A 24,023-nucleotide genomic window follows, 5' to 3' on the forward strand; every position below is an offset into this window, starting at 1 on the left:
GGTTACAGGTCACTGCCCTCTAGGCCTCCTCTTTGTCTGCCTCACCGCTCGCGAGAACACCGGGCCCGACGAGGAGAGGGTCCGTTTCGTTTTTAAAAACACATCGCCTCTGTGCTCTCTGCAACTCTCACTCAACCTGGCGCCCTTTCTTACCAGGCGCACATCAGGTCAACAACGCGACCTCTACCCCACTCAGAAATAAGAAACAGGCATTGTCTCTTGACAAGTATAGCGCGTTTCTTCTATGTCAACTCTGCCCGATAAATTGATTGTTGTGCGTTCTGAACTCCGCTAGCGGCCTAACCCAACGACCAAACAGGCAGCTGCCAGCTTTTCCCTGCCTTCCCCCAACGACCTCCATTACCCAACACCCCTCAACAGCTATCATCGCAGCTCTCACCTACCACTTCGCACCCATCATGGCTGAAGAGGACGAGCGTGACACCTCGTCAGGTGAAGAGTACACTGATTCGAGCGATGAAGAGACCGCGTCCACCAGTTCTGGCGAGCACACGGACCCCGAGACCTTGCGCCTCTGGTACACAAATCTCCTTCCTCGAACAGTCGACATTGTCGGCGATTTCGCTGGCAGGGAGCTCTTCGTCATTCATGGCGAGGGCCTGCTGAGGCACTGCATCACCGAAGCCAAAGTTGACTTCCAAGATGGTATGCAGCTCCTTCACGCCGTCTACGCTGTAGAGAAATTCCTCGACGAGCTGAGGCAGAGAGGTTGCAACTTCGACATCCTCTTCTTCAACGCCCATGCGAATGCGGTACTTCCCGAGTCAGTCGCGGCTGAGAACGCCTCAATAGCGACGGCCAAGTTCGCACTGGCGAGAACTGTTCTGATCGAGCACCTGAAACGGCATGCGAGGAACGGAGGGAACGTCTCTGATCGTCGAACCAACGTCACAGTCTTTGACGACTTTGACTCTGAGGACTTCCGTCGCTACCGTGCTGAAAATGCTGTGCATTTCTTTCTCTGTAACGAGGGCACGTCCTATGGCGAGAACGACGAGAGTGTAGGTGCCGGAAGGACCGTCGTTCTGAGGCATTTCATCTACAGGCTCGTATCCGAGGGGTATCATGTGGCCGTCATCAATGACGTCCAGTTTATGAGCTCCAAGGTATGTTGGAACTGATACCAAGTCACAATCATGAGCTCGCACTGACTCGGATAAGATTTTCACAACCCTCATCTCGGGATCAAACACAAGGCTTGCTGATCTCGACCTACCCGAGGGCGTCTCTCGATCCGCTGAAAATGCGGCCTTGACCTCTCTGATCGACCAGATCAAAACGCCTCTCGTCGAGCAGAACATCGCTGGCGAGTCTGCAGATAGACTCACCGTGCGCGAGCTAGTAGTTATTGCTGCCCTCAAACAGATCTTGCAGTCTGGCAACTATGGATCCGAGGCCGCCGCGCTCCTACTCCACACCGCTTTACTCGGTGCGTCCAGTCTGTCCGAAAGGCTTTGCGGCAACGCCTCAAAGGCACTGGCCGGAACACAAGCATCTTTCTTGGACAACTTCTTCAGGACAGCTCGCGATATCATCAAGGGTCTGTCTCAAGATGCATCGCTCGACAACCTAACCTGGGATATTTACGATCTAGTTGATGGTAATATCTTGGCTTCACTTCTACAGGACGAGGACGCTTGTGACTCTCTTTCTGTGAGAGTCTTAACCCGTGCGAATCTTCTGAGGAAAGCCCTTGCCGAGGCTACCGATGAGTCCAAGGTTTCCTCCATTCCCCAATATGACGAAGACGAGGATGACGAAGAGCGGGCAGAGGAGTCGGCAACTCAGGACCGCGACACATCTGTCCTTCCTTTCTCTCATCCCGTCTTTGACAAACACCTCGACTCCGTCCAGGTCCGACCTGATGCACGATCCTCCAAGTCGACGACGGCAGCCAGCATCTTCGAAGAGCTGAGCAACTGGAACAAAGACAAAAAGCCTGTCGATCCTCGCAAGCCTCCCCCGAAGCTTGGTTTCTGGGCAAAAAAGCGTCATCAGAAGCTTATGGCGGACATTGTCACATATTCCGCCTCACTCACCAACGCAACCGGTAGAATCATCGACCCTGAAGTTGTCGTCTCCGGTACCGGCAACCAAGCAAAGGTTGCTAAGCAAGTTGAGAAGGCGAAGAAAGTCGGCGGGGGTAAGGCGAAAGCGCTTGCAGCGGCGAAGGCCCTACAGGCGTCGAAGCATGAGAAGAAGGGAAACACGGCCATCGAACACTGGAAATCAACCATTGCCGAGCTAGACGAGGAGAAGAATCTCGTCAGGCGGTATGGTAAGACGTTGAGGTATATCCACAATCGACCCTCGGAGGCGTTGGCTGTTGTTGGCCCCGAGGGTTACCTTTACATGTGCAATGTGCTTGTTCTCATGTGGAAGAAGCGATGCGAGACCACCAAGAGAAAACTCAAGGGTATGCACCGAACCTATTCGTACGAAGTGGACCAAACTGACAGTGTTGCAGGAATTGACATTGTGGCTCTCCTCTGGGACAGACTGCTCTATATCGCGCGGTCTCCCAACGCAACCCCTGAGGTTCTCAAAGCCGTTGATCTGATCAAGACCTGCGTGAACCTTCCGTTCCCCGAATTGGTGAAGAACGAGACAGCCTCGCGCGATCTGAGCTTTAAACTTTCTATCAAGGCGTCCAACAAGGACCTCGCCATACCTCTCAATCTGACCGAGTTTCAGCTTGAGCACTCAGGACCTTACATGGAACGCAATTTCGACTCGAAGCCCGATGACAGAGTGACATTCGATCCCGATGCCTGGCAGAGAAAGGTTCTCGATACTATCGATGCCAATAATAGTCTGATGGTAGTCGCGCCCACTTCTGCCGGTAAGACTTTCATCTCATTCTACGCGATGAAGAAGATCCTCCAGGCCAATGACGACGATGTCCTTGTCTATGTCGCCCCCACCAAGGCATTGGTCAACCAGATCGCGGCTGAAGTCGCTGCGAGGTATTCAAAGTCATACACCAGAGAAGGCAAGTCTGTATGGGCTATTCACACTCGCGACTACCGAGTGAACAATCCGACCGGCTGCCAAGTCCTCGTTACAGTACCTCATGTACTGCAGACCATGTTGCTCGCCCCAAGTAATTCCGACCGTCCCAGCGCCTGGGCGCGTCGCGTCAAGAGGATCATCTTTGACGAAGTACACTGTATCGGCCAAGCCGAAGACGGTATTGTCTGGGAACAACTCCTGCTACTTGCGCCTTGCCCCATCATCGCGTTGTCTGCCACGGTTGGCAACGCAGGCGAGTTCCACGACTGGCTCGCTGCGTCGCAGGCGCAAAAGGGCTACAAAATGGAACTGGTCGTCCACAATGCTCGTTACTCCGACTTGAGAAAGTTCGTTTACTGTCCGCCGAAGCAGCTCAAGATGGATGTCTTGGCGAAGCAGGATCAGTTGCCAATTCCAGGTATCGACCAAGGGGAGGAGAGGAACCCACGCTTCTTCTTCACCCACCCTATTGCTGCGTTGCTCGACATCAACCGTGGCAGCTTGGACGATGTCAGCCTGGAGCCTCGCGATTGCTGGACTCTGTGGAGGTGTATGGTAAAGCACCAGACTACCGACTTCCCGGTCGCGAAGTCTCTGGACCCTGGCAGCACGTTGCCAGAAATCATCAGCAAGGCTGATATCCTCAGTTGGGAGGCTGGACTGAAGGATGTCCTCCAGAAATGGATGGTAGTCCCTGAATCGCCATTCAGTGCAGTAAGAACCGAGCTCTTGGGATCTGCCTTTGTCGAACTACAAAAGGATTTCGTCTCCCAGGAAAAACGTCTCAAAGAACGTACGACAATCATCCCGCTGTTGTATGATCTTAACGAAAACGACAGTCTGCCCGCCATAGCATTCAATTACGACCGCGCACAATGCGAGGAAGCTCTCAAGACTGTCCTGGGACACCTCTCTACTAAGGAGACGGCTTGGAAGGAGTCGAGCAAAGAGTGGAAGCAGAAGCTGGCGGACTATGAGGAGTGGAAGAAAGCCGGGCTCAAGGCAGCAAAGGCCAAGCCCAAGAAGGACAGACCTGCAGCTGGCAACAAGGACGACAGGCAGGGCGGCTCCCGCGACGACAACAAGAACTCAAAGATGCAGACAGCCCAGGCCAACGCTAGCATTGAGGTCAGCCCTTGGGAGAGTTTCAATCCCGAGGACCCTCTTGAGCAGTTTAGCTTCGGCGATCGCACGAGACTTTCGCGAACCGAGTTTGCTGAGATGACAGATGACCTGAGCAGCGACAAAGTCGACCAATGGCTGGTCCAGTCTCTGAAGAGAGGTCTCGGCGTGCATCATGCTGGTATGAATCGGAGGTACCGTCAAGTGTAAGTTCATCTCCTCCCCTTGAGCCAAATGCCCTTGGGAAATGATTTTGCTGACTAGGGACAAGGGTCGAAATTTTGTTCCGCAAGGGCTACCTGGGAGTCGTCATGGCCACTGGCACCCTCGCGCTCGGTGTCAACATGCCTTGCAAGACTGTCATCTTCAACGGCGACTCCGTTGACCTGACAGCGCTGAACTATCGTCAGGCTGCCGGTCGTGCCGGTCGAAGAGGCTTTGACTTGCTCGGCAATGTCGTCTTTGCCGACATTGCTCCCAACCGCGCCTTCGAAATCATGTCACTTCGACTACCTGATCTTCGCGGTCACTTCCCTGTCTCTACGACTCTTATCCTTCGTCTCTTTGGTCTCCTGAGTGGAACCAAGAATTCCGACTTCGCTACTGCTGCCGTCAACTCACTGCTTTCGCAGTCACGCCTGTACCTCGGTGGCCCCGAGGGCGGGTTGGCCATCAAGCATCACATGCGTTTCTCGATCGAGTACCTGCGTCGACAACACCTGCTCTCAGAGAAGGGCGCTCCCATCAACTATTCAAGTCTTGTGAGCCATCTTTACTTCACCGAGAATGCTGCATTTGGATTCCATGCTCTGCTTAAAGGAGGGTACTTCCACCGCATCTGTGGCCGCATCAACGAGAACCCCGCTGCCGTGCTCAACCAGCTTGTACTCGTCATGTCACACCTGTTTGGCCGCCAAGTTATCAGGACCAATGACCGAGAGTACATGGAAGTCATCGTACGCAACTCGCAGTCCGTGATTTTCCTCCCACGTCTGCCCAAGGCGGCTGAGCGCATTCTAGTGTCGCACAACCGCGACACACTCAACCTGTTCAAGGGTTACGTCACATCCTACGCCTCGCAGCACCTGTCAGACTCCCCTGACAATGTTCTTCCCTTTACTAAGACCACCGTCGGCGCCCACGAGCCTACCAAAGCACAGGTTCCCTTCGGCCGTACACCCAGCCCCTCGATTCGTTCCACTTTTGCCGCGCTCTCTGGTCATACAGATGAGAGTCTCAGCTCGGTACACGATCTGTGTTCCACAGTCCGTGCAGGCGTCTTCCTCGAGGAGGCGACAATCCCACATGTTCCTGTGTATCCGATCGATTCGGATGAGCGCCTCAACGCGTACATCTATGACTTCTTCAAGCACGGCGACCTCGTCGCGCTGACCCGCGACAATCGCATCAAGGGCGGCGATGTTTGGTTCTTCCTCAAGGACTTCTCTGTCGTCCTTGCAACCATCGTGACGAGCCTGACGAACTACATGCGCGCCGATGCTGACGCCGAGGAACTTGGCGAGCTGGACGAGGGCGTTGCGGAGGACGAGGTCAACTTCATGCCATCGCAGCAGACGCAGCGCCCTGCCAAGGCCTCTGCCGCGGCGGCTGCCGCGGCGCCTGTCACACAGACTCTGCCTGTTCGCAAGAAGAAGAAGGTCGCCGATAACTGGGATGATGACGACGACGAAGAGGCTGCGCAGGCGTCGGGCTCGTCAGGCGACGAAGAGACTGATAGCGATGGCGACATGGAGGACGAAGAAAACCTGCCCAACGTGCTCAAGGCATTCACCCAGCTCAAGGAGGAGTTTGATGACAAGTTCTTCAAGATCGGAGCTTAAGACTATTTGGGCAGTCTCTGCCTTGCGTGCTAGTTTGCGCAACGCGAACTTGAGATCTGGGCTATCTCAAAAGAATAGAATTTCGGTGACTGATACTTTCGTCCGCTGTTGATCTGTACTTGCGCATGACACCTCAAACAGTGCTATTCGGCCGGCCGCCTGGGCGTCGAAGGTATCGCATTTCATGTGTTCACTTCTCAACTCCATACATCAAGCAATAATGGATCATCAGCTCGTCTGTCGTCATTAAATCGTGGCCTAGGCGTACTAAAGTGAAACTAAGGCAATTTTGTGCAAGAGTTTGTATATACGTCAGTTGGCAAAGTTGGCATAATCGTCAAACACCCCACCAGGATTGAATTTGAGCACGTTTGTCAATCCTCCTCCTCGTCGCTCGTAGCCTCGAAATTGTCCTTCTTTTGCTTCGGTGGCGCTGTGACCCTGGGCTTCTTAGGGGCGTCTTCGCGCGTAGACGCGCCGCCCGCATCCTCGGAGTCCTCGACATCGTGACCCATGTCGCGAAGCTTGGCACTGATGGCGGGCGCTGCCTTGAGGAGGGCCTCGAATTGGGGCAGCGAGAGAGAAATGCCCTGGATGACATGTCAGCAAGGGGGCTGTTCAGGGGGATTGGGTTCAAAGGCGGCACCGAGAAGAGGGGATGGAAAGGGAGGGGGGGTGGGCTTACCTTCTTCCCTGGCAGCATATCATCGTCCTTCTGGTAGTATTCGCGGATATTGATCATGGTCATGTCCTTGAACTTGGAGATGCCGATGCGACGCTTGGAAGAAAGCTCCCAGTACGGGTTGCCGTCTTTGTCCTTGCCGGCGCTGGCCGAGGTGGCGCTGGCCGTGGTCTTGGTCTTCTTGATAGGCTTGGTGAGAATGGGACCGTCTTCGTCACTGTCGTCGATGCGCGATACGCTGCGCTTGGTGCCCTTTGCGCCTGCCATCATGGATCGGGTATTGTTGATACTGGGATAGATGGCGCGTCGAGATTGGCGGTGTGCCGGTTCGCGATGTATCTCAAAGAAGGTGCTATGGAGGGACTATTCGAGAAAAGCAGACGATTTCAATGAAATCGGTCGAATCGATTGTCTTGGTGCAAGAGTGTTACATCAGATTCTCCCTCTGGCTCATGACCGATGTGGGAATGGACAGGGCCTGCTGAGGTTTGGTGGAATTGAATAGTGTCAATCTGGGGTAAGAGGCACGCCGCCTCGCTAGGGGGAAGAGGTACCTGACGGTATGTCCGTCGCGTTGAGTTGGGCAGTCGCGCTTGCCAAGAATGACGTGGAAGGCTCGACGCCTAGACACGTGACAGTACATATTGGTCCCTGCTGGTGCAGACGGGGCAGCCGCGTCCAGCAGAAGACTATGCCTATAGGGGCGTTTCAGATCAGGGGTCCCCCTTTTGACAGGGCAGCCACGATGCGCCCAGACAGAAAGAAGCCTGAATGCATTCTGTCTGAGTCCATGCATTAGGAACCAGCCGCTCTGATCTGATTGACCTCCGAGCTATACTTGCGCTGCATGTCTGACGCAAGGGCCAGATAGAACGGTCGTCCATACCTGCCTTTACCAAGGTACCTTGAGGCACCCGACATGCGAGTCTGGCAGTGGAGGGAAACGAATGCGCTGGAATGAACAAGCGTGACTCGACGTGGCTGGCCTTACAGGGACTGGAGCTTCTGGCACGTACCAACACGCACCGGCAATCCCATTTTTAGAGCACGCCAAGAGGGAGCTAATGAGGTGGGCTGCTAGATTGAGGAACCACCCGCCAAACCACCCCCAAATCTCGAATCTGCGTATTGCAAGCAACCATCCCCCCTTTTACTCCTGGCTCCCATCCGCCCTCCACGGTCAGACCTTTCAAGCTTTCTGGGGCGACCCTGGCACTCCGAAACACCAAAGATTCACTCCACAGTCTTCAACAAACTGTTCTCAACCCCAATTGCGCTCTCATCGACCCATCCCTCAACGTGTGCATCCGATTTCTGGCCCAAACTGGTGTCGCATTACTACTACTCGTCTGGGTATGGGGATGTAAGCCTCGCTGAGCACGCGACACTACCAACAACACCTTCGCCATGAACTCCAACCCAGACGAAGCCCCCCTTGGTGCGCGACTTGCCCAAGACACGAAAGCTGCACCCGCTGCAGAATCTCCAGTCGCATCAGTCGAAAAGATGAAGACTGCAGCACCAGACTCGACCTCGCCAACCCCTCCTTCCCCCACCACCGCTCCCGACCATTCCGGCGCCTCCGACGACGACCTTCTTGCGAAGACACTGAAGTTCCTTTCGACAGCTACTCCAGAGACACTCACTGGTGTTGGTCTTGGGTTGGCCGCAGCCACATATCTCGCATTGGGCAAGCTCGGGCTTGTGCTTATTGGCGCCTTTGGCGGCGTAGTCCTGTTCATCTCCTACGAAGCACGCCACCCCGAAATCTCTCGAGCTGTTCGCGGCGAAAGAGGTGTGGAGGTTCTGCAAAGGCTGGGACTCGAGAAGGCCCCCGAGTCAAAGACGGAGGGAATCAAGGAGGCGGAGGAGGAACGCCTCATCAACACATTTGACGATTTCAAGCCGGAGACCCGTGAGGCCTTGTCCAGCTTTGTCGACGCCGTCGTGCGGGACTACATCAAATGGTGGTACTCCCCTATCCTTCCAGGCGACTCGTCCTTTCCCTTGGCCTGCAGAAAGGTCCTCAACTCATTTCTCCTCTCCGTCTCAAATGCTTTGTACCGCAAGCGTCCAGCCGACTCTTTCCTCGACTTCCTGACCAACACAAGCTCCATCGCCATTGTTTTTCTCTCCGAACTCTCCGCCGCCTTTGCCGATGTATCAGCCGAATCCAATGTGACTGCAGCAGATGCAATCTATGAGTACCTCGCCGAAAACCCCGACTCGAGTCTTTCCAGCCTCCTCAGCCAAACGCAGCAGGCGACCAAGTTTCGCATGGTCGCCGAAGATCTGCTCCAATACCTCGACCGACAAACACATAAATGCGACCCTGCACGCGTTTTTCTCCGGGAGATCCTCGCAGGTGTCGTTTTGGAAACATCATTACAGACGTGTTCCAAGCCGGAATGGATCAATGGCTGGATCGTGTACCTGCTTGAGGCTGGCGAGCCCGACTTCAGTCAGGCCATTGACGTCGGCATGCAGACCGGCCCGGATGCTAACACTATGAACAACAACCTCTTTGCGGACTTTGACGGCAATGTCGGCAACATCTCGCTAGCCAAGGGCAACCGCAACTCGTTTGACCTCGAAAAGTTTAGACGCAAGGAGTCTATGCACAGGAAGAAACTGAGCAAAGCAGACGAGGAAATGGAAGAGGCAATGGAAGAAATGAAGCGCATGAACGCACTGCTAGCCCAGGCGGAATGCCAATCTCAAAAAGAAACCAACGCGACGGTCGCTAAATCCGAGAAGCCTGCCCAGGCTGGCGAAGGCAGAGCATCAAACGAAACCAATGGCCAAGGACCCAGCTCTACTTCGGGAGAGATCTCCCCACGCTCAGAAACATCCATGGATAAGCCATCGGTCGACAGTTCGAGCAAGCGCGAGAGTCTGCAGTCACCCATCACACCTCGATCCACCGCCGACATGTCAAGCCGGGAGTCGTCCCCGAAACAGCCGGAGAATGACACAAATGGCCAGTTCACTACGTTTGACCAGATTGTGCCACCCGCCAAGGACGAGCCAGAGGCGCCGGGCGAGGGCCCTCGCAAACCTCTCCTGACCCTGCACAATGCCAATATTGTCCTGCACGATGATGCGCCCACTGACAATGCCCGCATTCGGAGCAAGCCGACCTGGGACTACCTCGTGCAGATAGAGCCTGCGTCTTCCCACTATGCCGGCTGGATGATTGTGCGCAAGTATTCTGATTTTGAAACGTTGCACGAGATTCTGCGACGCATAGCCACAATCTCGGGAGCGACAGCTTTCACGGAACAGCACACAACGCTTCCCAACTGGAAGTTGCACTCGAGGTCGTCTCTGCGAGGCGAGCTCGAGCGCTACGTACGGGACGCGTGCTGGTACCAACCTTTGGCCGAAAGCGAGGGCATGAAGCGGTTCCTCGAGAAGGAAAACGGACACTCTCGTGGCGAGTCAAAAGGCGGGGTCCTCGGCTGGGATGCGTTCAGTAAGAACATGACAGATGTGCTCTCGCTAGGGTCCAAGGGTGCGATGGAAGGAGGCAAAGCTGTTTTTGGTGGCGTTACCGGAGTTTTCAACACGATCGGCCTGGGGCCGCGGAGGCAGACGAACGCCTCCATCAGCGAAGTCCAGGTGCAGCCAAAACGTCTGTCGCTGGGCTCCGCGCCGCGCATGGAAAGCACAACCAGCCTCAACAGCCAGGTCATGTCGCCCGGGGCGCCCCGCAAGACGAGAGACAGCCTCGACAGCCAGCGGTCATCCATTGTCTCGGTACAGCCCGGCATGATAGCACCCATGGAGAGGAGACCCAGCTACGACTCACGAGGCGAGTCGGAAGCCGAGGGCCTGAAGCCTAGGGTCGATCGGTGGGAGAGGGGCGTACCGAGTGCGCTGAGCGGCAGCCGCGAGCACAGCCGCGCATCGAGCTTGGCAGCGCTGCGATCGCCTCTGCGGTCGCCATCGACGTTGAGCCTCGACGGCATGAAGTTCCCCACGCCAGCTGACGAACAGCAAGCGTTCCAGTCTATTCCGAGCAATGGCGAAACGCACCTCAAGGCTCGTGAGCTGTGCCTCACGAGGGAAAACTCGTCCACCAGCGTCACGTCCCCGCTGGCCCAGACGCACACGCAGAAAGCGTCCGTTACCAGCCCCACTACGCCCTCGGCAGCAGCAGCGGCGGCGACGGTCACGGCGCCAAAACCCGTTCGGCAATACGCGCAGCTGTCGGAGCAGGAGACACATGTCGCGGTGGAGCTCGTGTTCGCGGTTATCAACGAGATGTACACGCTCTCCTCGGCATGGAACATTCGGCGCACGCTGCTGGCGGCGGCCAAATCGTTCCTCCTGCGGCCCGGCAACCCGTCTCTTCTGTCGATCCAGAAAATGATGCAGGAGTCGGTGATCGAGGCCAACACGAGCGACGCGGGATTGGCGCATCACCTGCGCAAGATGCGCGAGAACACGATGCCGACGGAGGAGGAGCGCGCAAGCTGGCCGGCTGAGATGACAACCGAGGAGAAGGAGAAGCTGCGGATCAAGGCGCGGAGGATGCTCATTGAGCGCGGCGTGCCGGCTGCTCTCACGGGTGTCATGGGCCAAGCCGCCACGACGGACGCGCTGGGACGCATCTTTGACTGCCTCCAGCTGGAGGAGGTAGCGCGGGGCCTGATGTTTGGCATTCTGCTCCAGGCCGTCAGGGTCGTGACGCATTGAGCGGACGCATGCGTAATGCTACGATATGAATTTCTTGATGTGTACGACTAGGGGCTGTATAGTACGGCGACTTGTAGTATTTATTAATAGGCGATGGAACGGATTTCGGGGGGAAACAGGTCTGCCAGGATGAGGCAATGAAGCAAGGTTGCTAGACGATACACTGGTTTTCTTTTTCTCGCACAGCGACCATGTTTAATACATCCTTGCTTTAGCATGACACGTTTGTGGACCGAGCTCTCTATTAATTACAGAGCACCATGGCCATGGAGATGAATGCTGAGCTTTTGATGTTCGCGGTATTGATGAAGCTGCTGTCCGTGTTCGAATGAAAGCCAGGTACCCAGGTACCTAGGTAGGCACTGTGGCGGGGTACTGATCACGCTGTCAGATAAGGGAGCACGCTGCTGATAAGAGCTCACTTGCGCCCCTCTCCGGTGACGGCCTCGGCGACTGCCTTGCCTGTGTGATGACATTGGTATTGCCAATACCTGGATTTGTAATTGCTTCACATTTGTTTCGACATGGTCAAAAGGCTGGCCATAATCACGATACATTAACGTTCCCAAGGCACGTCACAACCGGCAACTTGTTTGTTCCCAAGACCAGAGCACCACTACATCCCGATTGATCCAAACGAGCCTCGCTGGCTTGCGTCTGAACCTACCCACCATTGCCGATCATGGGCGAAACCACGCTGCGGTCCCGCGGGGTCCGCATCGCCATTGACCGCGGCGGCACCTTCACAGACTGCGTCGGCGAGCTGGACGGCCGCGAGATCATCATCAAGCTGCTCTCCGAGGACCCGGCCAACTACGCCGACGCCCCGCTCGAGGGAATCCGCCGCATCATGTCGCACTTTCTGGAGCGTGAGATCCCGCGCGGGGCCGCCCTTGACACGAGCCGCATAGACTCCATCCGCATGGGCACGACGGTCGCTACGAACGCCCTCCTCGAGCGCAAGGGCGAGCGAATCGCCCTTGTTGTCACCAAGGGGTTCCGCGACTGTCTGGCCATTGGAAACCAGAGCAGACCCAAGATTTTCGACCTGGCCATACGGAAGCCCGATGTGCTCTATGAAGAGGTTGTCGAAGTCGACGAGCGCGTGACGCTGGAGGACTATGCGGAGGATCCCGAGAGGACGGTCACAAAGGTTGACGTCACGGCTGGGACCAAGGGGGCGGCGGACGCCGAGCTGGTGCAGGGCACGTCTGGCGAGGCGGTCCGTATCCTCCGGCGGCCGGCGGAAGATGGCATCAGGAGCCAGCTTCAGCAGGTCTTTGACAAGGGGATCCGGAGCGTGGCCGTCTGCTTCATGCACGGCTACACCTTTCCCGACCACGAGGCCACGGTCGGCAGGCTGGCGAGGGACATTGGTTTTGAGCACGTGTCGCTGAGTCACGAGCTCATGCCCATGATCAAGCTCGTGTCGAGAGCCACGTCGGTCTGTGCCGATGCCTACCTGACGCCGGCCATCAAGAAGTACATATCTGGCTTCCAGTCCGGCTTCGAGGGCGGCCTCGGCACGAGGAGCGTTCAGCAAGAAGAGGGCAGCAAGGGAGCCCGGTGCGAGTTTATGCAGAGCGATGGTGGGCTAGTGGACGTCGAAAAGTTCACTGGCCTCAAGGCCATCTTGTCGGGCCCTGCTGGCGGCGTTGTTGGCTATGCTGTCACCTCTTATGACGAAGAGACGAAGATTCCCGTGATCGGCTTCGATATGGGTGGCACCAGCACGGATGTCTCCCGCTACGGCGAAGGGCGCTACGAGCACGTTTTCGAGACGACCACGGCGGGTGTGACCATCCAATCGCCTCAGCTCGACATCAACACGGTCGCTGCTGGTGGCGGGTCGAGACTGTTCTGGAAGAACGGACTGTTTGTCGTGGGCCCCGAGTCGGCTGGAGCGCATCCCGGCCCGGCGTGCTACCGAAAAGGAGGCCCGGCGACGGTGACGGATGCAAACCTCTACCTCGGTCGACTTTTGCCAGAGTTCTTCCCCAAGATCTTTGGGAAGAACGAGGACCAGGGACTGGACCCTGAAGCTAGCCAAAGGGTCCTGCAGGAGCTGACCGATCAGGTCAACAGCGAGACTGGCAAGACTATGACGGTGGACGAGGTTGCGTACGGATTCCTCACCGTGGCCAACGAGACCATGACGAGACCCATTCGGTCGATTACCGAGGCCAAGGGCCACGACTCGTCCAAGCATCGCCTGGCCACTTTCGGCGGCGCCGGCGGGCAGCATGCCGTCGCGATTGCCGATGCTCTGGGCATCAAGCAGATTCTGGTCCATCGGTACTCATCCGTGCTGTCGGCTTACGGCATGGCCCTTGCCGATGTCGTCGATGAACGCCAGGAACCAGAATCAAAGGTCTGGGCATACCCTGGAAAGACTGTCGACGAACTGAAGAGCAAGATGGAGAAGCTCAAGGACCGGTCCCGGAAAGCTCTCGAGGACCAGGGTTTCGAAGGGGACGATATTGTATTCGAGGAGTACCTCAACATACGATATCGAGGGACCGAGTCCGCCCTCATGATTGTGAAACCGAGTGCCGAAGAGGCCGAGAGAGATTTTGAGGGACGTGCGTGGGACTTTGGCAGTGCCTTTGTCAAACAGCATCGGTACGAGTTTGGTTTTACTCTTGACGATCGCGACATGATTGTAGATGACGTTCGCGTGCGGGGCATCGGCAAGAGCTCTCGCCACCACGAGAAATCAGTCGACCAACAACTGAAGACCCTGACCCGCCAGGATGTCGACGACACCAAGGTTCACGATCGCCAGCAGGTGTACTACGAGGGTGGTCGCCAACAAACTCCCGTGTATAAGCTTGAAAACCTCAACACGGGACATGTCCTCCAAGGCCCGGCCGTGCTAGCAGATGGTACGCAAACTATCGTGGTGACACCTGGGGCTACCGCTTATATCCTTGACACCCATGTGGTCATCGATCTTGATAAGGGGGCTTCTAAGGATGGGTATGATGGCCGCCTGTGACCTTTTCATCCACTCGCTAACGTCTTCGCAGGCCTCACCAGGAGAAGGGCGACCGAGAAGTTGACCCCATCATGCTCAGCATCTTTGGCCACAGATTTATGGCCATTGCTGAGCAAATGGGCCGCGCGCTACAGAAGACAAGTGTCAGCACTAATGTTAAAGAACGACTTGACTTTTCCTGCGCCATCTTTGACGCCAAAGGAGGCTTGGTTGCAAATGCGCCCCATTTGCCTGTCCATCTAGGATCCATGTCAACGTGCGTCAGGAGGCAAGCCGAGATCTGGCAAGGTCGCCTGAAGAAGGGGGACGTGATCATTTCGAACCACCCTTCATATGGCGGAACACATCTCCCAGACATTACGCTGGTCATGCCCGCTTTCAACGACGCGGGCGACAAGATTCTGTTTTACGCCGCCTCCAGAGCCCACCACGCTGATATTGGTGGCATCACAGCCGGCAGCATGCCGCCTCATTCGCGCGAGCTGTTTCAGGAAGGTGCAGCTATCAAGAGCGAAAAGCTCGTCAGTGAAGGGCGTTTTGACGAAAAGCGTGTGACTGAGCTGCTCTACGACGAGCCGGCTCAATACCCAGGATGCAGCGGAACACGCTGCCTGGCGGACAACATTAACGACCTCCGCGCACAAGTCTCGGCGAACCAGAAGGGAATCTCTCTGATTGAGGGTCTGATCGATGAGTATGGCGAAGAGACGGTCCAGTTCTACATGGTACACATTCAGAACAACGCTGAGCTATGCGTCCGGAACCTACTCAAGGAGGTCAGCAAGCGGTTTGAGGGTGCAGCCTTACAAGCCATCGACTTTATGGACGACGGCAGCCCTATCCAGCTGAAAATTACAATCGACGCTGACAAGGGCGAAGCCGTCTTTGACTTTGGAGGCACAGGCCCAGAGGTCTATGGCAACATCAACGCGCCAGAGGCAGTGAGCTACAGCGCCATTATTTATTGTCTGCGATGCCTGATCTCGGAAGACATACCCCTGAATCAGGGCTGCCTCAAGCCCATCACGGTGAAGATCCCACCGCACTCCCTGCTTTCACCGTCGGACAAGGCGGCTGTGGTGGGAGGCAACGTCCTTACGAGCCAGCGGGTCACAGATGTCATTTTCAAGGCCTTCCAGGCGTGCGCCGCCAGTCAGGGCGACTGCAACAACTTGACCTTTGGCTTTGGCGGAAACGTCGGCGGCGAGGACAAGGTCGTCAAGGGCTTCGGCTACTACGAGACAATCGCAGGTGGCAGTGGCGCAGGGTCCACATGGGAGGGCACCAGCGGTGTACACACGCACATGACCAACACGCGCATCACTGACTCTGAAGTTTTCGAGAGGCGATATCCGGTGCTGCTGCGGGAGTTCTCGCTCCGTAAAGGCTCTGGCGGCAGGGGCCAGCACAATGGCGGAGACGGCGTGATCAGGGGACATTGAATTCCGCATTCCCGTACAAGTCTCTATTCTCAGTGAGAGAAGAGTGTACCGACCGTACGGTCTCGCGGGCGGCGAGGATGGCCAGTCGGGACAGAACATTTGGGTCCGGCAGGTCGAGAAAGGGAGCTGGGAGAAGTCGCTGAAGAGGCTGCAAGAGGGAACTGATGACAAGAAAGAGAATGGAGAACAGGTGGAATACGAGGAGAGGAGGTTCAATCTCGGTGCGAAGAACAGCGCGCCGATGAAGCCTGGTGATCGCATCATCGTCAATACCCCTGGAGGTGGTGGATGGGGCGCTCCTGGGAAGGAAAAGGGCCTTCAGAGCAAGACTGATCCTCGAGCGGGATGGAGAGGCGGCAGCCACGCCAACAGAGAAGACCTGCAGCTTCAGGCCTGATTTAGGTTACATAGTGGCTTGGAGATTGTGAATGCCAGACAATGCGTGGCAATGCAAGAAAATTTTGACTTTGCTGGTTTCCTACCTAGGTACCTAGATAAGGGAGACTGGAATAGGGGGGTTCACCGAGGCCTACACCGAAATGTGGCGGATAGACCGAGGTCCTCGGTGTGAACACCACCCCACCATCCGACGTCACTGGTCTCCAAGAGGTGAGACACTAGCATCTCATCTCATCCCACACATGCAGGAGTATATCGGTCAGATATAATCTTATGCAATCGGCAGATTGAATTGGTCTTCTTTCCTGGGATTAGTTCGGAAGAGTCCCCGTGGAAGTCAGTGATCCTGGCCCGATAGCAGCACCCCCCGCGACTCAACTTTGTGTCATCGTCATCCAACGAGCTCCCGTCGACACCATCAGCCTGCTGCCTGCAAACCCTCAACATGTCCCTCTCAGACGAAGACTACGCTCAACTAGCCCAGGAGATTCCTTCACCAAATGAACCGTTCCTCCGGCAGTTCATCGCCGGCAGCGTCCGCCTTCAGGACCAGGAATTCGCCCTCCGCGCCGACACGGGCTTCCGTAACTCGCTCTCTCCGCTCGCTCGCCGTGCCGCTGCCATCGTCACCAAGATCCGCGAGAGAGAAAATGAGACGGTGTGGACCGGTCAGCAAGCTCTGGGAACGCCGTTTGTCTTGGCGAAGCCGTTGCTCGAGACGACAGACTTGTGGCGGATCATACGGCGGTTGCCGAAGGGAGGCGTGTTGAACGCGAACCTGAGTAGCATGGTCGATATCGACTGGCTCCTGGACGTATTGTTCAAAACTCCGGGAATGCACATCTCGGCCGACGCACCGTTGGATTCTAGCACGGCGCTGGAGGGCGCGACCGTGAAGTTTGGCTTTCGCCAAACCGAGACGAGCGAGGCGTCAGTCTGGACCAGCGGCTACGTCCCCGGTACCTGGAGGGGTCTCAAGAAGGCGGCGAACGAGTTCAATGACGGCGGAGAGTTTGCGTTCAGAAACTGGCTCAGGACGCAATGTGTCATATCGAAGGGGTCCGTGGAACAACACGCCAGCCACCAAGTCATCTGGAAACGCTTGGGACGGTGCTTCGAGATCACGGAAAGCATCCTGTCGTACGAGCCCATATTTCGCGCCTTCCTACGTCATCTAATGAGCACTCTTCACGCTGAAAACGTCAATTGGATCGAGCTACGGTAAGTTCACGTTCTGGGGCTGCTGCTTCTGCTGCTGCCGCGCAGAGCATCCATCTGACACGGTCTGCAGCGTCACTCTGGGGCTCGGCTACTGCCGCCAAAGCCGTGAGGCGCCCGAGACTGATTATGACCACATGTACCACGTCATCGACGAAGAGCTCGCTAGATTCAAGTCCGAAGCCTCTCACGCCTCCTTCTGGGGCCTTCGTCTCATCTGGACGTCCAATCGGGCCCTCCCGAGGCGCGCCCTGATTCAAGACATGGACAACTGCCTCACGACCAAGCTTACGTACCCGTCCCTCATTGCCGGCTACGACGTCTGCGGCCGCCGCGAGGACGCCGGCCGCTCCATCAAGGACCTACTGCCGGAGCTCTTCTGGTTCAAGAAGCAGTGCGCCCAGGAGCGCGTCGAGGTCCCCTTCTTGTTCCACGCTGGCGAAGTTCTAGCCGCCGGCGGGATACTGGCTGACGAGGACCTCTACAACGCTATACTGCTGGGAACCCGCCGTCTCGGCAGCGCCCAGGAGCTGCACCGACACCCCCTCCTCGTCGACCTCGTCAAGGAGAAGCGTATCCTGATCGAGACCAGTCCCTTCAGCAGCGAACTCCTACGCCTCTCCGGACTCGACAGGACGAACCCGCTACCGGCGCTCATCGCACGGGGCGTGCCGTGCTCGCTGGGAAGCGACTGTCCTGCTGCGCTGGGGGGCGCCGGCGCGATCGGGCCGTCTCACGACTACTGGAAGCTGCTGCAGGGCTGGGGCGGCCTCGGGCTCGAGGGCTTGGGCGCACTTGCGGAGAACGGGGTTCGATGGGCGGCGTTCGAGGACGAAGACGCCAAGGCCTGGGGCGCCGGAGTGCGGGAGGCCAGTCTGGGGCGCGGCATCAAGGCGCAGAGGCTGAAGCAGTGGGCTACGGCGTGGGAGGAGTTCTGCTTGTGGATCGTGACGGAGGATGGAGACGAATTAGGAGATGAGCCAGGGGGTATCCAGGGTCGTGGCTTGGAGATCGAGGCAGACCCGGGGAAGGGCAAGGCAGAGCCATGAGGCCCAAAGGGCTCGTCCTGCCGAAGTCGGGGCGACCAACATTATTGCACTTGTATTATCAAATCAGGGAGGTGGTAAGCAAACTGCGCACTCTCAACAGATAAGCTTGACTTTGAAAGACTCCTCGATCTCGTATCCGGGCTCATTGTTCGGGTAGGTAAGGCACTGTGTGCATGACTGCGTATCAACTCAAACTTTTGGGCTCTCGGCTATCGCTCATTGGGTACATGTGTTGTTTGGACATGCCAAGATACAGCAGGAAATTAGATGGTCGTTGGGGGCTCAACCTAGCCGGCCGTGCTGGCTGCCCTAGCAAAGGATACAGGCAATCTGATCGACAGGAGTGAGCACGTCACATCAGACGAAATAAGGTGTGGCTCACACCCATGCTTCGCCAGGGTAAATCAAATGGTTGTGACGACACCTCCGCCACTGGGCCCAGTATCAGGCTGCTTCATCGGCAAGGTCCAACACATAGCAGAGAGGAACGTGGGTGGGTGTGATACGACTGAGGGTAAATCGGGTCTGCGAGCCGGTTCAATGGCCCGACAAGAGACGATTGAATCTCGCGGTGGTTCTAGGGCGCACGCATCAGAGAATTGAAGCTCAAGGGGAAGGAAAAGGTATCATTAAGACGAAGCGCCAAACATTCACAATCTCTTTCTCTCCAATAGAACGGCAATCTTTGGACAATCCTTAGGTGTCTGGTGCCCACTGTGTCGTCAGCCATGTACGAAATCCCACGGGCTGGATACTGGGATCAGCACGCGCGATCACGTCGTTAAGGTTTGCGTGTCCAAAGTCGTATCGCCTGTCAGCGGTCGCGCGTAATTGTTGAATATAGTGCCACTGCGTCCAGTCCTGGGACGACGCACACTGGGCCTGCTCCTGCTCAAGCCTCGAGTGTTTGCGGGTGCGAAGGCTGAGTCCGCCTGCGAGGAAAACATTAGCTCCGGCCTCCATTGTCAGAATCAATAGGGTCGTCGTACCTCCGAGAACGTAGCTGCAGGCCGCAAAAATATCACGAGTCGACAAGCGGTCACCTCGCACCTTGAACTCTCTGGGCCAGGATGCCAGACCAAGCTCAATGGCTGCGGCAACGAAACGAGCCAAGTCGTCCATGCTGGTCATACACACTTGGACGGGCCGGCCGGAGGAATTTGTCTCAACAATGTCTGCTGTCCCCGCTCCGACATCGACGAGGTAATCGCCCTGGTTTGCTAGGTTGCTCGATGCGCCCATGCCGTACGCTCCAAGACCTCCAGGGCCGAACCGCTCATAGAAAACTCCGCAAGAGAACACCGTCCACTGGAAGTTCCGAGACTTCGCCCCGGCATACGTTCGGAGAAGGTCCAGTGCTTCTGAGGATCCATAGTCCAAGGGGTCGTCTGTCGTTGATCTATGAGCGAGTCCACCTTCGAATTCTGCCGGTACAAAATGGCGAACGCCGGCTCGTCGTGCGGCGTGGATGAGGTTGATTTGTGCGGGGCCGCGAAAAGTGCTAATGACGAGATCTACGCCCTGGAGAGCGAACTGGATAGCAGTTGCGTCGTCATAATCAACCACGGCAACTTGGCAATCGAAGTCGACCTCAAAGTCTGGTCGCGCCTATGCTATGGTTAGCGTCTGCATTTCAAAGGATGTGTAGGAGCTCGCCCGGGAGGGACTTTACACTTCTCGACAGTATGAGAACGGGGTTGCCTGTTTGTGAAATGTGAAGAGTGAGCAGGCTGGACAACCAGCCGGCCCCGGCAATGGCAATACGCATCATGGCTTCAGAGTAGGGAACGAGGGTTTCAGTCTTGCAGGCTGGGAAGTTTACGCTTTGCTTGGAATCAGCAGTTCGATTTGATGTGTGTTCTCGTTCTTTCGTGCCACGCCCGACCCTTTGAAACGATTGTTGCTAGCCAGGGTCCGAACCGGGCTTCTCTTGAGGGGTCGTGTTCACACCATTACAAAGATGACTGATCAAGAGGCAATCGAGTACACCAAGCAGTGGCTGCGACACAGTTTGTTGGAGCAGCCGGGACTCAAATAATCATAAGTACGGAAACGTGCTCACTGGTCGCCTGGCGATTCTCAAAAGCATGGTGGGTGTGTGGGCAGCCATGACCGTCATGATGAAGCAAGGTTTGTAGAGCCCTCAATGGAACACTGAGCCAATAAGCATGTGACCGGAGCCTGCTCACTTCGACACAATGCCGCCTTCGAGATCGTCGCCGCGGCGAAAGCCCGCAGCCTAGAGCCACTCTGCTGACTTGCATGAGGGTGTCAACCAGGGAGGGGCCCAAGGCGTCGGGCAGCTGTGAGTGGCACGATTCGCTGTCCAACTCTTTTCGGACATCATGCCTTGTCGGAGTGGCGTGTGCCTGAGATGATCCAGACAGCAGACCTTCCGGCACTTGGTCCCAAGCTTTTGGGCTGATGCCGATGCAACGGTCTCTCTACAGAAGAGCTGACTCGAAGACAACCAGGCGTCCAATCCTTCACACACCTAGCCCGAGAGGCATCGACGAGCCAGGCTCGCTGATGGTGCTGCTGCGGGAAGGAAGCCGCTAGGGCGCGCCGACCCCAGGGCCACGGGCCATGTTCTGGCCAGCTGCAACATGGCCAGCTGCAAATGACATCGTCACTGCGGCAATGAAATGAACTGCCGCGCTTCCTCGATAGGAAGGCGAGTCAAGGTTCGACTAAGGACGCCAAAGCCTGCCACATTTCAACGCTCGTTCACTGACTTCTCGGCCTCGCCGATGGTCCTCGTGGCATGCCAGATATCGCGGGGAACGTTCGTTGGCAGGTTGAAACCAACCGGAAGCGCTGGGGATGACTCCAGATTATCCGAATTCGGCCTCGGTCAGCCGATTGACAATGCGTCCCTAAAGCACTCAGTGATGTGCTATCAAGTGATTGGTGCCCACTCTCGGAAATCCTGGTCGCACGACTTCACACACGTTCCGTCGCGTTGCTGCAGGGTTGGAGCGCTAGAAAAGTGCCATGTCCAAGGGTCGCGGTCCAAGGCAATGACGCTCTTGCCCAAAGAAGAACACAATGCCGATGTCTGAACTCAAGCTCCGGGGCCCGCCTTTATGGACATCAACAGCTCGGCGTTGATGCTTGTCCGAGCTGTGAACCCGTTCAGTCGAAACGAGATACACACTTAGCCGAGGCATCAATTCACTGTCAGAGGCGATCATGACAGAAGCACTTGGCGGAGAAACACCTCATCCCGTCCCAGCAGAGCGGGTGAAGGATTGAGCCCCGACAGAGATCGTGTTTTGTACATGGTTCGAAGTCGGGCGATCGTGGGGGCCAAAACAGCCAGGATTTAGCGCAGCCTTATGAGGCGGGGTGCTCGTTCCAGCGCTCTCGCCCGGGTTACCGAATACACCGAGCTATGGAGGGGCCACATTCTCGGTCAGTCGGCGATGCGGCAAAACCACGAAGCCCTGATTGGTGGAGTCCCCCCCTGTCGAACTTTTTGGGCATTTTCCCAATCCCACACGAATTTTTGTCCCGCGATCCCGCATTCAAGAAGTCTTGATCATCCCACGACACTCGACCCATACGCAGGATTCTTACCTCTTTGCGTACTCATTCCCCCCCTCAAATCCATCAAAATGGCTCCTCAAGCAGTATGTACATGAACCATCGCTTTGCTGTTGGCCCAGTCTCTCTCCCGAGACCATGGCGTGAAACAGTAGGCTAAGATCATGTTTTCCGTAGGCGACCAAGAAGGGCACCAAGGGTCCCAAGTCCACCAAGAAGTTCATCATTGATGCTTCTCAGCCCGCCAACGACAAGATCTTCGATGTCGCTGCCTTCGAGAAGTTCCTCCAGGACCGCATCAAGGTTGAGGGCCGTGTCAACAACCTCGGAGACAACATTACCATCTCTTCCTCTGCCGACGGCAAGGTCGAGATTGTCTCCCACAACGACCTCTCTGGCCGCTACCTCAAGTACCTGTACGTATTTACAGAGGAACAATTCATGTTGCCTAACAAGCGCGCTGACAAACTGCCTTGCACAGGACCAAGAAGTTCCTCAAGAAGCAGCAGCTTCGTGACTGGCTCCGCGTCGTTGCCACCTCCAAGGGTGTCTACACGCTCAAGTTCTACAACGTCGTCAACGACGAGGCTGAGGACGATGACGAGTAAATGTTCACGACGAAATGCGCTTCATGATTCTTCGGACAACAGTCAGGGAAAAAAGAGTGCTTGGAGGGGCGAGCATGAGGTGCGGCAGGATACCTTTAAAAACCAAATCAAAAGCTAGCACCTTCGCGTGCGCTTGACCTGCCAATTCTTGTGACCAAACAATTCTTTTTTTTTTGATCTCGAAATGACATGTGTGTTTGAGGGGTATCCTTTGTCGCGTCACACTGCCTGCTGTGTAAAAACAGCCAGCCCCTATCCTATCGCCTGATGGTACATTTCCCTGTGCCAGACTCGTTTCCAACAGTTTTGGAATCATGGCAACGATCGCATAACACCCTCGAACGCGACGAGCGCCACGGCATTCGCCGGGAAGGCTCTCAAGAAGCAGGGCAAGAAACCGCGCCAAAACCCTCGCCATCCGGATTCCTTCCACACTGCAGTTGCAGCATCTCGCCAGCGCGGAAATCGCCTCACGCCGTCACCCAGTCCCCCCCCGAGCGGATCTGTCATGATCCTCTGCTTCACGACGTCCGACGGGTAGCTCGTCAGCCAGAACACTTGCGCGCTCAACCCACCGGCCCAGAAGTTGACTGCTGGTGCACTCAGCGATGTTTTCTCCCGCAGGAGTCTCGAGAAAACATCGTAGCTGCCCCACCAGCAGAAGAAGAAGCCGCGGAATAGCAGTGTCGATCCAAGACCGTGATAGATGCCCTTGATGCCGTGAATGTTCCAAATTTTCCGAATGCAGTCAATAGGTCCGCTATACAACCGGCCAGCTTTGTCGGCGGCATACTGAATCTGCAGGCGCGCCTTGACGTGCTCCACAGGCGCAGCGATGAAGCTGACGGTCGCGCCGGCCATGATCCCGGCCATCCCGTGGCCGTACCAAGGCAGCGTGCTCTTGCCAGAGTTGAGTGGCGCGCCTGGATGGAAATCGGAGACGTGGAAGACATTCTCAGAAAGCAGGCGCCGGTAGACGGTCAGGGAACCCAGCATGACCGAGTCCATGAACATCCAGCCGACAAGCGGCGGCGAGGCGCCCTTGTAGAGGGCGAGAACTCCTTCATTTCGGATGGTCTGAGCGACGCATTGGAGAGGCCCCGCGAAGCGGCTGGCGTCTGTTGTTTGAAGCCGGACTTTGATAGTGTCAAAGGGATGCCCGACTATGCCACTCATTAATCAATAGGCTATCATTACAGGACCGAAATACTGACCGGTTAGCTTTGCAACGCCTGAGAAGACACCAGCCACAAAGCCTTTGTAGTTCTTGAAGGCGGGACCCTTCTCATTGTTGACCTCGGCGGTCATCGTGACAATTCCGCGATCCTCGAATGAGAGGGATGCGTACCGGGGTCAATGACGTTACCACTCGTTCAAGCTGTTA

General features: G+C 56.3%; 8 protein-coding genes across 8 annotated transcripts; 5 read left to right on the forward strand and 3 right to left on the reverse strand.

The window, feature by feature from the left end:
• Nucleotides 1-419: 419 nt before the first annotated feature.
• VDAG_00172 (DEAD/DEAH box helicase) lies at nucleotides 420-5,996 on the forward strand (the record flags this gene model as incomplete). Its single annotated transcript, XM_009651549.1, has 3 exons — nucleotides 420-1,127; nucleotides 1,183-4,361; nucleotides 4,427-5,996. The coding sequence occupies 3 exons, from the start codon at nucleotides 420-422 to the stop codon at nucleotides 5,994-5,996; spliced, it is 5,457 nt and encodes a 1,818-aa protein (XP_009649844.1).
• A 374-nt stretch (nucleotides 5,997-6,370) lies between these two features.
• On the reverse strand, nucleotides 6,371-6,948 carry VDAG_00173 (uncharacterized protein; the record flags this gene model as incomplete). The annotated part of the gene is made up of 2 exons (XM_009651550.1): nucleotides 6,371-6,586; nucleotides 6,682-6,948. The coding sequence occupies 2 exons, from the start codon at nucleotides 6,946-6,948 to the stop codon at nucleotides 6,371-6,373; spliced, it is 483 nt and encodes a 160-aa protein (XP_009649845.1).
• Nucleotides 6,949-8,085: 1,137 nt separating this feature from the next.
• VDAG_00174 (PX domain-containing protein) lies at nucleotides 8,086-11,379 on the forward strand (the record flags this gene model as incomplete). The annotated part of the gene is made up of 1 exon (XM_009651551.1): nucleotides 8,086-11,379. One exon carries the CDS (start codon nucleotides 8,086-8,088, stop codon nucleotides 11,377-11,379), a length of 3,294 nt encoding a protein of 1,097 aa, XP_009649846.1.
• A 682-nt stretch (nucleotides 11,380-12,061) lies between these two features.
• VDAG_00175 (5-oxoprolinase) lies at nucleotides 12,062-16,216 on the forward strand (the record flags this gene model as incomplete). Its single annotated transcript, XM_009651552.1, has 3 exons — nucleotides 12,062-14,358; nucleotides 14,409-15,757; nucleotides 15,810-16,216. The coding sequence occupies 3 exons, from the start codon at nucleotides 12,062-12,064 to the stop codon at nucleotides 16,214-16,216; spliced, it is 4,053 nt and encodes a 1,350-aa protein (XP_009649847.1).
• A 447-nt stretch (nucleotides 16,217-16,663) lies between these two features.
• Nucleotides 16,664-18,599, forward strand: VDAG_00176 (uncharacterized protein; the record flags this gene model as incomplete). Its single annotated transcript, XM_009651553.1, has 2 exons — nucleotides 16,664-17,439; nucleotides 17,510-18,599. 2 exons carry the CDS (start codon nucleotides 16,664-16,666, stop codon nucleotides 18,483-18,485), a joined length of 1,752 nt encoding a protein of 583 aa, XP_009649848.1. The 3' UTR covers nucleotides 18,486-18,599.
• Nucleotides 18,600-19,181: 582 nt separating this feature from the next.
• On the reverse strand, nucleotides 19,182-20,256 carry VDAG_00177 (uncharacterized protein; the record flags this gene model as incomplete). Its single annotated transcript, XM_009651554.1, has 3 exons — nucleotides 19,182-19,417; nucleotides 19,475-20,093; nucleotides 20,158-20,256. The coding sequence occupies 3 exons, from the start codon at nucleotides 20,254-20,256 to the stop codon at nucleotides 19,182-19,184; spliced, it is 954 nt and encodes a 317-aa protein (XP_009649849.1).
• A 1,752-nt stretch (nucleotides 20,257-22,008) lies between these two features.
• VDAG_00178 (60S ribosomal protein L22) lies at nucleotides 22,009-22,782 on the forward strand. Its single transcript, XM_009651555.1, has 3 exons — nucleotides 22,009-22,117; nucleotides 22,209-22,447; nucleotides 22,513-22,782. Exons 1-3 carry the CDS (start codon nucleotides 22,103-22,105, stop codon nucleotides 22,637-22,639), a joined length of 381 nt encoding a protein of 126 aa, XP_009649850.1. The 5' UTR covers nucleotides 22,009-22,102; the 3' UTR covers nucleotides 22,640-22,782.
• A 169-nt stretch (nucleotides 22,783-22,951) lies between these two features.
• Nucleotides 22,952-23,947, reverse strand: VDAG_00179 (carrier protein YMC2; the record flags this gene model as incomplete). Its single annotated transcript, XM_009651556.1, has 2 exons — nucleotides 22,952-23,802; nucleotides 23,854-23,947. 2 exons carry the CDS (start codon nucleotides 23,945-23,947, stop codon nucleotides 22,952-22,954), a joined length of 945 nt encoding a protein of 314 aa, XP_009649851.1.
• Between the last annotated feature and the right edge of the window lie 76 nt (nucleotides 23,948-24,023).

The sequence above is a fragment of the Verticillium dahliae genome, genomic scaffold, assembly GCF_000150675.1.
Source record: "Verticillium dahliae VdLs.17 supercont1.1 genomic scaffold, whole genome shotgun sequence".
In the NCBI taxonomy this organism is placed as follows: domain Eukaryota; kingdom Fungi; phylum Ascomycota; class Sordariomycetes; order Glomerellales; family Plectosphaerellaceae; genus Verticillium; species Verticillium dahliae.